Below are 14126 nucleotides of genomic sequence, written 5' to 3'. Positions count from 1 at the left end.
GTGGTGGATTTCCACCTGTACATCAAGTACCGATTTTTCATTCAATATATTGAAATGTTTGTATGTTTTAATGTACAAATATCTCCAACAAGGGAACAAATGTCCTCACAGGGGAAGTTCAACTTCATCGCGATACCTTGACGTCATTTGCCGATTGTTCTGCGCAGCGCTGCATCAATCAACTCCACCACAGTGCGCTAGAGGGCGCCGTGTGTCGAACTCTGTTTGTGTATCGTGTGGGGGTGTTTGCATCTGTGTTGACATTCTGGCCTGCTAAGGCGATATGAGGTCGTAGCGAAGTGTTGTAAACCTCTAATTTCATTCAACTGTAATGACACCGTTGTTATATCATATCACGGAGATAAAGGAAGCGATCTAATGTAACGGTAAGGAAAAGGCTTAACCCTGTAATTATGCCATTTTTAATATTTGTGTTTGCGAACCAAGGAACAATCTCGTCTTTTGAATAACAGTATTGTTATCTGTGATTGCATTCATGTTTGTGTCGAGTCTTTTTTATTGTTTTTATGCTCTGTAATAACATTTTAGACGTGTCGATTTTTGATCGTGTTGCAGATTGAATGTAGATTGTTAAAGTAAAGCTGGAGTTCCCCTTTAGTGTTTACTGTTAGCTTGCATGCTAATGCAGTCCCAATGTGATCTATAACACTCCTTATGTAACGTTACCAAATAAGACATTTAACAACATAAAAAGGATGTTTTATAATGCTCGATTATTTAACATGTTTATATAATGAGTCGTTTGTAAGTGGCGAAAAATTTATTTATTTTGGCCTGTGTGTACAATCTGAGGTTAAATGAATAACACAATTTTTGTATTATTTGAGTAACGTTAAATTATACAAAACATTTCTTCAAAAATGATAAGGGGTTACTCGTTTATAACCTATATATAATAATATAGATAACCTATATTAGGGTTTATTTATGGTGGATGTATATTACTAATAGTTTCATTTAGATCATTGGTCGGTGTGAAACTTAAAAACTGTAAACATAATAATTTCGGTATGTATTTAATAATAATAAAAAGAGTGGAGCATACGCAATAAAAGGAGTCATCACGTCCGCTGAAGTACAGAAGGGCAATTCCGTTATGGATGTGACATTTTGCGTTATGGATGTGACATACAAACGTCAGAGAACGCATATGTTAGCAATATATTGAACCATCTGTTTATATTTTACTAAACCCTTGTTGATAGAGTCTAAACATCAGAAAAATATCAGTCAACACACAAGTTTTCTATTTAAAAAAAGAGAAATAAACGTGTTATGGATGTGACAAAAATGGACACGGTTTTTGAGAAACTAGTATTACTTTGTAGGATTTCTGTGAATTAAAATGCACAAACCAGATGCAGTAATACCCAACAAATGAAGAAGGAATGACTCTTTATAAACCATTAAACAGTTACGTAACTTTACTTTTACTTAATTTGCCCATTTACTGTATGAGGAATAAGTACCGTTATGGATGTGACAATCCTGTCCATGGAAAATCATGCACTAAAAATAAAACAAATGCTTTGAAAACTTGGAGACCTCACATGGGTTACTTAACCACCAAATGTTGACGTCTGTGCTATCAGTATAGTAAAAGCCTTTAGTAAAACACATATTTTTTTCATGGTAAGTTTGGCATTTGCATGGAATTGCCTGGAACAGTTTCGAGCTGCGTTACCCACCACCTACTGGTGACTATGCAACAATGTAAAATTTGTAAGATTTTACAAGTATTCTTTATATCAGGGGTCTTCAACTACTTTTCTTTGAGGGCCAGATTCCAAAAGTATAAATAGGTTGCGGGCCAGTTTTTTACCTTTCTTCTGCTATTTTGTATTTCTGTTATTGCGTTTTGTTCCTTTTATACTGTTTTTGTTGCTGTTACTTATAGGCCATGATTAAAACATGCACACAAATATTGCATCCAGTATTTGTGCCTTTTTATGATATTAAATTAAAAGGGATATTGTTTTTTTAATTGTATTTTATATTCCTTAATGTGTTACTTTACCCAAAAATTGCTACTAATTTAGTCCTCCAGTACATCCAAGATGTGGGTGGCATTGTTTTTTCAAGAAGATATTTATGAAGATATTTGGTTGAGTTAATTAAAGTTAAATCAATAAAAGTAAAAAACGCAAATACATTCAACACAAAAGTGATCCCTGCCCCTTGTGACGTTAAATTAGCGTCTTATAAAGCGAGTCAATTGATCTGTGCAAGAAACTGAACTCTATTATCACATCTTCGGGTGAATTCCAATCGCATTCATGTGCCCCACGCACTTATAGGGCAGGTCCTTTGTAGGCTATAGTGCGAGTTCTGGGGGGAGATGAACAGCTGTTTTTCGTAAATATAGCCGTTATACATAATGAATGCAGTAATAAAGCAACCAGCTGAGCTACTGCCATTGGGATAAATAGGAAAAAATGAGTTTATTTTAAAGTTTCTATATTTTAAACTGACGTATCATAGCTGAATGGTCAGTCAGGGTTGAATTTGCCTCTCAGGAACAGAAAGTGGTTTTAAAGGGGAAGTGTGTGAATTTCCCTGTGCACACATCACTTCTCTTTGCATTTGCAGGTGAAATTAAAGCGGATCTTAAGATGCTGCTGTCCTTGGGTATGCTGATGCTCTCTGCCACCCAGATTTACACCATCTTTACCGTTCAGATTTTTGCCTTCCTCAATCTTCTGCCTGTGGATGCCGATATATCAGCAGTAAGTTTTCACTAGATTACTGCTGTGAGTTAACATTCGACTCACTCCATCATGTTTCTGAGCCAGAAACTGCATTTTGCACCATCTCATCTGATGTATATTAAACAATGAAGGATTGTTTGTAATGCACGTGATGGCATTTATAATGTTCATAAATAGACGATTTTCGACTGAGAATGATATGCATTACTTACATGTGCATTTTAATAGCTGCTTCTGTTTTTCAGTATTCCTTCGAAAATAAAACTGAGAACTTTGATGATCTGCCTGCTCGGTTTGGCTACAGGCTGCCCAGTGAAGGACTAAAGGTGAGTGTGCTATATAATATTTGATGATAACATTACATACAATGACATAATTAAAAAAAACTATTAACAAGTTACTAAACCTTTATTTTATGACAAGAATATCTCCTCAATGTGTCAAATAAAAAAATGATCATGGATTTTTTTCTTACTATTTGGGATACCCTCCCCTTTTTTGGTTTAAATAGAGGAAAATCTGTCGATTTGTATAAAGGAGTCACCATAGTCAATTTATTGATTTACTTAGTGGCAAAAGATGAACTGTTTTCAAACAGGTATCCTTAACACCCCACCCCGAGTCATTGTTTGGTTTAACATGTAGTCCTGCCCCACTCACAGCATTGGCTGAGCACCTACAGTATATATTAAAATTGAAGTTATGGGCAATAATAATATTTGCAGTATTGCTTTTCTAATGGCAATGTCATTGAAAAACCCTGAAGGACTGTTGGTCAAAAAGTGTGGTCACCCTTAAACACTTTTAGAGAAGTTGCATGTTAAAAATGACCTTTAATAAAATAAATAAACTTGCTAGTCCATGTCACAAAATGACTAGACAACTTTTCTGTCTCTTTTCACTCTATGTGGTGACCTTTGATATTACTGTTTGATCAAATTTTCAAAGCTGCTCAAATAAGCAGGTTTTCTGTTCCTTATCTGTATGAGACAGAACCACACATCAAACCTCATGATGTGTTAGTGATAACTATGTTGAAATCACATTACTTCACATCTGTTTGAGTTAGTTCTCCTTTCGGTACGCATTCAGTTATCTTTCTTTGTTGTTGTGAATTTCACTTTGATTTCCGCATCTTTGACAGCTCATATTTTTAAGACCAAGTCAAATGAGATTTTCATACTTTTGTACTTTCTTATACTTTTACCTTGTCCTATTTAGATGGACACACAACATGCTGGACTAACCAGTTTAGGGTGGCCAAACTAGTTTTTGAAACACGGGTGGCTGGTCATGACTGTTTCTTCTGTGGAACACAAAAGAAGATATTTTGTGCTCATAGTGAAAGTCAATGGGGTTCAATGTTATCAGCGTTCTTCAAAATATCTTCTTTTGTGTTCTGCAGAAGAAAGAAACTCATACAGGTTTGGAGTGACATGAAGGTGAATAAACGATGAACGAATTCTCATTTTGGGGAGAATTGTCCCTTAAAATTTGGTACTTTTAAATTCTCTTCAGAATTGAATTTATTTATTTATTTAGTCATTTAGCAGACGCTTTTATCCAAAGCAACTTACTGATGAGGTAAACAATGGAAGCAATTGGAACAACATAAGGACAACAAAAAGCATAAGTGCAATAAAAGAAAACTCATATAGCCTACCACAGTATACAGAGCTAAGTTTTTTTTTAAGAGTAGAAAAGAGATAGAAGTCAGATATTTAGTGTGGTTTATTCTACAGGGCTGTCTTTGCTTGCCTGCGCTTTTCAGTCAAATAGTCCTATTTTTAGGCCCTTTAATGAATCAAACTGTGTTTTTATCTCATTGGGATATTGTTTTTCTGGCCTACTTTGGCTCATCTTCAGTCATGTGCTGGCCACATGCCTGCCTGTTTTCATGGCCCAATAATCTGTTATTCAATAACAGGAAGTTTATCCTCATTGTTTAGCTGAGAGAAGAAATTCCCCGGTTACAATGCTTTAGTAATTCTGGATAAAGTGAAGAAGAACTGTGAGTTGAACAGATTCAATAGATATTCTTGATGGATGTTTAAATGTAGTTCAGTGAGATACAAATCTCCTTACGCTCTACTCACCGAGGGACTAAATGTTACGGTGATAAGAAGCCAAGATAAAAGCTTAATCCTATGTCTGATAAGACAAATTCCCAATAATTTATACGATATAACGATTTTACTTTGGAGTTTTTCTGTATGTGTGTTGTTATTTAAAGCTGGTGTGTGTGTGTGTGCGTGAGTGCGTGCGTGCGTGCGTGCGTGCGTGCGTGCGTGTGTGTGTGTGTGCGTGTGTGCGCGTGTGTGTGTGTTTTCCAGCAGAGGGTGCTGTTGGAAAGCTTTTAGTAATGTTGTAAGGGGTCATTGAAAGGACATGAGTCTGTGCAGAGTTGTTTCTAATTTTTCCTTACACAGTTTTTTATTTCTAGGCCTAATTGCAACATTTGTTTTTTGTAGCATTTTTATGCTTTTCTTCTTTTTATGTTTTTCTTCTATTAAATGAACCATTGTCACAGAAGTGTGTCTGAACAATGTTTTCTTCCAGCAAAAGAAGCAATTTTCCTGTTACAAGTAATAGAATTGCTCTCTCTAGTGTATAAGCAAGTATCTAAAGTATTGATTTGACGTGGTGTTCAGTCCTAGAGCACTTTAACCATACTACCTGGATTTAACCTAAATTACCTGGATGTCTTTGCATTGATCTTTCAGCTTGACTACAAACACAGGTCTTGATTTATCCGTCCAAGCCCTGCCTCTCCTGTCCAAACACAGGCTTAGAAGAGATTTTGCATTTCTGTCAAAGATTTGACAACAAGGATTAGTGATCCGAGATGATTTAATTCTAAACAAAACAGAGTTTATTGAAATGAGTACACACTTTTTTCTAAGGCAAGCATCACTGTTGCTTATACTTGGGGTTTTAAACACAGCCTAAATTGTAAAGGGACAGTTCACCCACAAATTAAAATTCTGCCATCTAGGGCTGCAACTAACGATTATTTTGATAATCTATTAGTTTGACGATTAGTTTTTTCGATTAATCGATTAATCGGATAAAAATGTAATTACATCTTTTGCTTATAATAAGTAAATCAGATATGGGAAAAGTATACACAACTGAACTCATTAGCCTTCTCCCAAAATGTTGTGAATGTCTCCATAATTAATACACCTGGTGAGTTGATTCATGTGTGTCATATTAGAAGCAACTGACAATAGTCTCTCCCAAACGTGGGAGTGAGGGGAGGGTCGGCCAAGGAAATAATTTTTTTGTGCCATGAAAAGTGAGATATTTGTCATTCAAATGTAGTGAAGTGCAGTAAAAAGTAAACAGAAAAAGTAATACTTCAGTACAAATACTCAAAAAGTGTACTTAAGTACAGTACTCAAGTAAATGTACTTCGTTACCCACCTCTGAACTAAATACCCTAAATAAATCAGGGTATTTAGCCTATTATGTACTTTGCAAAGTGCAAACGCCACACTGCGCAGCTTGAAGAGATGCATGCAGAACACGTCTGACTTTAAAACTGCGCACCTCGCGCTGCACGGAGAGACGCATGCACCGAGAGACACGTCTGACTTTAAAACTGCGCAACATGTGCTGCACGGAGAGACACACCAGACTTTAAAACTGCGCACCTCGCGCTGCACGGAGAGACGCATGCACCGAGAGACACGTCTGACTTTAAAACTGCGCAACTTGTGCCGCACGGAGAGACGCATCCACGGAGAGACACGTCTGACTTTAAAACTGCATACCTCGCGCTGCACGGAGAGACACGTGTGACTTTCAAACTGCGCACCTCGCGCTGCACCGAGAGACACGTCTGACTTTAAAACTGCGCAACTTGTGCCGCACAGAGAGACACGTCTGACTTTAAAACTGCGCACCTCGCGCTGCACGGAGAGACGCATGCACCGAGAGACACGTCTGAGTTTAAAACTGCGCAACATGTGCCGCACGGAGAGACGCATCCACGGAGAGACACGTCTGGCTTTAAAACGGTGTACCTCGCGCTGCACGGAGAGACACGTCTGACTTTAAAACTGCGCATCTAGTGCAGCACGGAGAGACAAGTGTGACTTTCAAACTGCGCATCTCGCGCTGTACGAAGAGACGCATCTAAAACGGTCATTTTAAAAGGGAAGAAGACGCGCTTGATTTATAACTGCGCAGCTCGCAAGTGACGTCACAGACCAACTAATCGATTATTATCGATTTTATCGATTAGTTGTTGCAGCCCTACTGTCATCATCTATTCACCTTCACGTCATTCCAAACCTGTATGACTTTTTTCCTCTGCAGAGTACAAAAGAAGATATTTTGAAGAATGTTGGTAACCAAACAGCATTGGACCCCATTGTCTTTTAATATATGAACACAAAGAATTCTCAAAATGTCTTCTTTTGTAGAAAGTCATACCCAGAGCACCTTAGCAACAACCGTCTAAACAAAATGTGTGATTCCGTTTCTTCTGAATAGGTGGAAGTCAGTTTATTTCTGCCTCTGACAGTCATTGGTTTTATGTCTACACAGGGCTTCCTGATTGGTGCCCGTCCTGAGAATGCCTGCGAGCCGATCGAACCCCCGCCCCTGAGGGATAACCTTACCAGCGCTTTCATTGTGCTGATCAAGCGCTTTGACTGTAATTTTGACATCAAGGTAGGTTTTCTTTGTGAAAACTCAATAAACCTAAAACAGAGTTTGAACACCATCATCTGCACATGCGGGTTTGTTTTGTGAAAAGTTTTGGGCTGAATTCTGCAGATTTTCCCACACAGATAACATGAAAAACATGCACTTGTGTGGGCTTCCACTTTGTTTCTGCATGTATAGAAACAATTCTTTATAGTGTGCCTTAATAATTCAGTTGTTCTTATGAAATTATTTTACAGTAAAATGCACAGTCAAAACAACGTCGTATTTTTCTATAGCCGTGTTTTTGACCAATGCCACAGAATGTGATCACTGACTCAACAGAGTGCATGAATCCTTCAGAAGATTTCATACTTGATTCCTTTTTCGGTCTGCTGCATCATTGAGGTGTCGCCAGAGTTTCTCTCTCTCAGCATGAACACAGCATCCGTTTGTCTACTGACCAGTGAGCTAAGCAGTTTCAAGATCCTGAAGAGCTTTTATTTACATGACATGGTGCCGTATAAAAACCTGTTTCCCCGTGCTTGTTGTTCTTAACCCAGAAGACTTTCTTTCCGTCAAACAAAAAAGAGAGAAATTCAGTAGAGGTGAAACAATACATCAGTATGGATTTATATATCGATCTAATGACTAGCATATGATAAATGCAGTGCAAAAAAGTTAAAATAAAACAAATTAAGAGGAAGCCTAATTTGGACTGTCTTCACATCTTTTACATTTATGCATTTGGCAGACGCTTTTATCCAAAGCGACTTACATTGCATTATACTATACATTTGTTTCTAATTATGTGCAATCCCTGGGATCGAACCCATGACCTTGGTGTTGTTAGCGCCATGCTCTAACCACTGAGCTACAGGAAATCTTTACAATAAATATTGTATCACTGACTGAGAGTATTCAGGGTTCTCAAAAGGTCTTCATTATTAAAGGTCTTAAAGGGGTGGTGCAACGGTGTGTCGTGCATTCGGACTTCTTTACGATGTTAAACGTGCTGTCTTCTCATGCTTAACATGGCATATTACGTAGTATTTCTGTGCTCGATACACTCCCCTAGCGATCGTACAGGTTTCGGAAAGTTTTTTCGAACAAATAAAACTGTTTCGTAACTATTTTTCTTAGTCCCTTATTGGACAATTCTCCCGGAAAAGCACGCAGCATGCCCACGCGGCAGCAAGAGCAGGAGAAGGAGCATGCGCAGATGTCACTTTCAGTTGTGTGCAGGAGAGAGAGCAAACGTTCGCGAAGTTCAGGTGTTTGTTTGTTCACTGCATTTGGGTGATGAATGTTATATAAACGGTGGATATAACGCTGGATTTGGAGATCGTTTGAAATTGATATATGGAGCCGTCCCAGCACTAAAAGATGCCGGACATGAACTGCATGCGGTGAGTGAAACTGATGTCTGTGTTTTGTTGGCAATGGGTGCGCACGTGCTTTAGTTCAGCCTACCCCTCCCACCTGCACGCGCCGTATGCTTTCGGAAATACACGTACAGCTGTATCTATCTTTTATAAATGTGAGCAAACTAAATACTCTTCGAAGATACGAAGTATGCAATACTACTCTATAGGTACTCAAGATTAATATGAGATTGGCAGAAACCGCGTGTGTTAGGGCCGCTTTAAATTTGGGGATGGAAGGTTTATAAATTCTAATACGGCTCTTGACAATGTAACCTTTCACTAGAAGCAATAAAACCTAAAGGAAGCGTGTCAGAATTTTATTGTATTTCCTGTGAGAGATTTACTGCGTATGCTGTGTGGTTCTGTTTTTTTTTTTTTTGAGTCAGCAGCAAGTTAACAGCTCAAAGCAAAAGCAGGAATGTAACAATGAGTGATGTTAAGATCCCAGGCACATTTTTTGCATTCATTCTCCTGTTCACATGAGAGCTCAGTGACTAAAACTAAAAAGGCGTGTAACATGAAAGCCTCTGTCCATGTATGCAAATGCCGCCTGAATGCAAAATCAGCCCCCGCTCTCGTAAGACACGCTTTCATGCTGGTGGCAAAAGTATGCAAAGACTTTAAGAGCTCTGCCTACAGGTTCTGTTCACCTGGAGGTCTTTGGACGACTTCCAAAGGCAGCCCAACATAAAACCTACTTTAAGATATTTTCCTGTACAGCAATGAACTGCTTGACAAGGTTAAAGGAGTCATATTGCATGGCTAAAACGAATATTATTGTTTGTTTTAAACCATTTAAAGTTTAAAAAACGCTGTATTTCCACATACCGTGCATGTTTGTATCTCCTCTTTGCCCCGCCTCTCTGAAACGCGCTGATTTTTTACAAAGCTCATCGCTCTGAAAAGCGAGGTGTGCTATGATTGGCCAGTTCACCAGTGCATAGTGATTGGTGGAATACTGCAAGCATTTCACGGAAATGTAACGCCTCTTACCATATTCGGAACATCAGGTTCCAAAGCAATTGCACTGACAGACGATACAATGAGATTTACAATTATGCCCACCTTAACTACGTGTAGATTTGGTGGTCTTAGTCAAATCATGTTACGAAGTTACGTAGTCTAATACATGCATGGGCAACTTATAACACACCAAAAACACAGAAAAACACGTACTTCCCGCCATATGACCCCTTTAAACATTCAGGTTTCACGATGAGCTATCAATCATAAATGTACGTAAACCTTGTATTCTCAATGACAGGGCTGTGAAATGTTTACGATGCAATATTTGACCCGTGCATACAGGGTTTTTCCTGGCTCAAAATTAGGCGGAGGTAGTGCCATCCTTATCTTGTACAACATGCACGTGTAAGCCCTGTAAATCATTCACATCCTGCATTCTCTTGTGGTTCACTGAGCTTTGAATGATTCACTTATCTTTTATATTCGCTAGTGATTGAAAAGTTTCAACATTTTAAATGAATCTGTTCAAAGGAGTCATTTGTTTGCGAGTCGTTCTGATCGCAATGTGCGTTCATACTGGCGAACTCGCTGTGTACAGTATACATAAATACGTATATATAACGCTGATTCAACGAGCCAACTGCACAGCTTAAAACATTACAATGATGTTCGCCACATTAATTTAAGAAACCTTTTAAGAAATTGAACGTACTTGCACGCAAAAAAAACAATATTTACCTGAACAGCCGTGAAACACCGCTAATACAGCTCCTATTAGCTCTTGTACTGCTACTCTGCCGCCTCACTGGGCTGATAACGAAACAGTGCCTCCTCTGTGGCGTAATGCCGCAACTGTTGTTACTAATGACAGTCTGTTGACAGAATACACACAGTGTTTTTTGTAAAGACACCCGACATAATTTTGGCGAGGGTCTGAGGCGGCACGAAATTTGACGGAGGCGACCGCCTCCAATTTTTCTATGCAGGAAAAACCCTGGCATAGTTGAAACACGTGAACAGTGTTGGGTGTAACTAGTTACTAAGTAATTAGTTACTGTAATTTAATTACTTTCCCCTTGAAAAAGTAAAGTAAGGGATTACTCTTATTTTTTCTGTAATTTAATTACAGTTACTTTTGATGTAATTAAACTAAATACTTTGTGTAATATATGTGTGTGCAATAGTGGAATTGACATCAAAATTCAAAGTCTAACTTTAAAATCTGTGCTTTAATGTATAATTCTCACATTTGTAATGCTTTGGTCAGTTAATAAGAGTACTTTATGTAGTTTAATATTATTTATTTGAATGAATAAAAAGAGCCCTTTCATGCCTATCCTTGAATCACTTAACTAACCAAGGTTGATGTAGGATATAGAAAGTAATTAGTAATAAGTAATTAAATACTTTTTGGAGAGAGTAATTTGTACAGTAATCTAATTACACTTTTGAATATGTAATTAGTAACTAGTAATTAATTACTTTTTGAGAGTAACTTACCCAACACTGCACGTGAAAGAGTGTGTTTGTAAAAAAAGGGTTTCTTTTATTGTTAGGGAGGCTACTTTTCATATATTGTCACTGTCCAAATTCGCTGTTTTACAGGAAATGGTAAAAACACTGTTCTTTTTCAATGTTTAAATACTGTGTTGTCAAAGTTGAAAATAACTTTTAAATACTTTTTATTGATAGATTTGACAAAACCCAGTGACCAATATAAAACAGGTGACTAATAATAACAATTTATGGCAATAAAAATCACAAAATATTGAGATACGCGGTTTCAGAAGGACAGCAATGATACAGACGTGCTCCAGGGTTTTTCCTGCATAGAGAAATTGGAGGCGGCCGCCTCCGTCAAATGTCGTGCCGCCTCAGACTCTCGCCAAAACTATGTCGGGTGTCTTCACAAGAAAAGCTGAGTGCATTTAACAGACTGTCATTTGTAACTGCAGTTGCGGCATTACGCCACATTAGAGGCGCTGTTAGGGCTGTCACGATTATTAAATAATCGTTTCATCGCGATTGTTTGACCTCATCGCGATGGTTTCAGATCATCGCAATTATTGCACATCTCTATAGAAGACACTAGGGGGCGCTGTAGTGCATCTGCATATTGCATATTTTATTGTATATTGTAACTAAAGCATGGTAATACTTGTAAAATGTACCACCACAACACAATCACTTAAAAAAAAACTAAAGCATATACCATAAAAATAACCTGCAGTACAATTTAATATTATTTCAGTGTGAAAACCAGTCTACCAAAATCTCATTAACATAGAAGTAAACTTTTATTGTAGTCTTGCAAGTGAGAAAAAAACAGACTAGAAGCTTTTCTATGACTGATAGCATTTTAATGGTGGCTTCAATTCACTCCTGATCAATTTACAAGTATTTGGCGGTTGTATTATTGACAGGTAAAAGCCTAAACCTTTAAATTTGATGACCCAATTTTTTCCTATGTATTTCCAAGAAAAACAACATAGTCTTTATATTCAGAACAATATGGTCGTTTCAAAGCTGAATAAAAAATGTATGAGAATTAAAAGTCAAAGCTCTTAAACAGACAATTAATTGTCACAATCGCAATGATTTATTAGACAATTAATCGTCAGCCAAATGTCATAATCGTGACAGCCCTAGGCGCTGTTTCGTTATCAGCGCACTGAGGCGCTAAAAAGAGTTGCAGAACAAGAGCTGGCTGTGTTTCACGGCTGTTTGTTTTGCATCCAAGTACGTTTAAATTCTTGAAATTTCATTGTCTTTAGCTGTGCAGTTGGATCATTGAACCTATACTGTACACAGCGAGGTCGCCAGTATGAATGCACATTGCGTTCAGAACGACTCGCACACGAATGACTAATTTGAACCGATTCAATTAAACTATTGAACTTATCAGTCACTAGCGAATATAAGAGATCATTGAATCATTTAAAGTGAACCACAGAGAATGCAAGATGTGAATGAGCTTTGCTCATTTTAGTCATTTAGTAAGACTGGTTAATTCAGTTGGATAGTGGGCTGAAAAGTTAGTTGAAAATGATAAAAAGCTTTATTTGATTAAAACACATTTCTGTTTGGTTGAATGAAAGTAATGTTTTATATAACTTAGTAATTGTCATTTTCATCTAATTTTATTAGAACTTTTAATATGTCAAAGTCACTTTGGTTAAGCCACTTAAAGGTACGGTAGGCCTACGTGTGTGTGTGTGTGTGTGTGTGTGTGTGTGTGTGTGTGTGTGTGTGTGTACAAGATAAGGATGGCTCCGCCTCATTTTGAGCCAGGAAAAACCCTGTGCTCAAATTTGTTGGTACCCTTACAGCTCATTGAAATAATGCTTCATTTCTCCTGAAGAGTGATGAAATTAAAAGCTATTGTATCATGTATACTTGCATGCCTTTGATATGTCATAGAATAAAGCAAAGAAGCTGTGGAAAGAATTAATTATTGCTTATTCTACAAAGATATTCTAAAATGGCCTGGACACATTTGTTGGTACCCCTTAGAGAAGATAATACATAATTGGATTATACTGATATGTCAAACTAATTAGTTTATTTAATTAGTATCACACATGTATCCAATCTTGTAATCAGTCATTCAGCATATTTAAACGGAGAAAAGTTGAGTTGAGAAAAGTAGTCACTGTGCTGTTTGGTATCATTGTGTGCACCACACTGAACATGGACCGGAGAAAGCAAAGGATAGAGTTGTCTGAGGAGCTCAGAAAGAAAATAATAGACAAGCATGGTAAAGGCTACAAGACCATCTCCAAGCAGCTCGATGTTCCTGTGACAACAATTGCAAATATTATTAAAAAGTTTAAGGTCCATGGAATTGTAGCCATCCTCCCTGGGCGCGGCCGCAAGAGCAAAAAATCGACCCCAGATTGAACAGAAGGATAGTGCGAATGGTAGAAAAAGAACCAAGGATAACTACCAAAGAGATACAAGCTGAACTCCAAGGTGAAGGTACGTCAGTTTCTGATCGCACCATCCGTCGCTTTTTGAGCAAGTGGGCTCCATGGAAGAAGACCCAGGAGGACTCCACTTTTGAAAGAAAAACATAAAGCCAGACTGGAATTTACTAAAATTCATATTGACATGCCACAATCCTTCTGGGAGAATGTCCTTTGGACAGATGAGTCAAAACTGGAGCTTTTTGGCAAGTCACATCAGCTCTATGTTCACAGACGAAAAAATCAAGCTTTCAAAGAAGTGAACAGTACACCATACCTACAGTGAAACATGGAGGAGGCTCGGTTATGTTTTGGGGCTGCTTTGCTGCATCTGTGCAGGGCAGGGGCAGACTGGGAAGCAAAAACAGCCCTGGAGTTTTTGGCAC

At 37.9% G+C, this 14126-nt stretch overlaps 1 protein-coding gene across 1 annotated transcript in view; it reads left to right on the top strand.

Annotated features, from left to right (window-relative positions):
• The first annotated feature begins 219 nt into the window (after positions 1–219).
• Positions 220–14126, top strand: part of rnf13 (ring finger protein 13) — a 31032-nt gene continuing 17125 nt past the window's right edge. The window contains exons 1-4 of the mRNA XM_057326505.1: positions 220–386; positions 2611–2747; positions 2975–3055; positions 7284–7409. Coding sequence (XP_057182488.1) covers positions 2634–2747; positions 2975–3055; positions 7284–7409 — 321 coding nt within the window. The 5' untranslated portion in view covers positions 220–386; positions 2611–2633. The remainder of the gene's footprint in view (positions 387–2610; positions 2748–2974; positions 3056–7283; positions 7410–14126) is intronic.

Source organism: Triplophysa rosa, linkage group LG25 (genome assembly GCF_024868665.1).
Source record: "Triplophysa rosa linkage group LG25, Trosa_1v2, whole genome shotgun sequence".
Classification (NCBI taxonomy): Eukaryota; Metazoa; Chordata; class Actinopteri; order Cypriniformes; family Nemacheilidae; genus Triplophysa; species Triplophysa rosa.
Note: the sequence above shows the minus strand (reverse complement) of the source record. Positions and strands in the feature narration are given on the sequence as shown.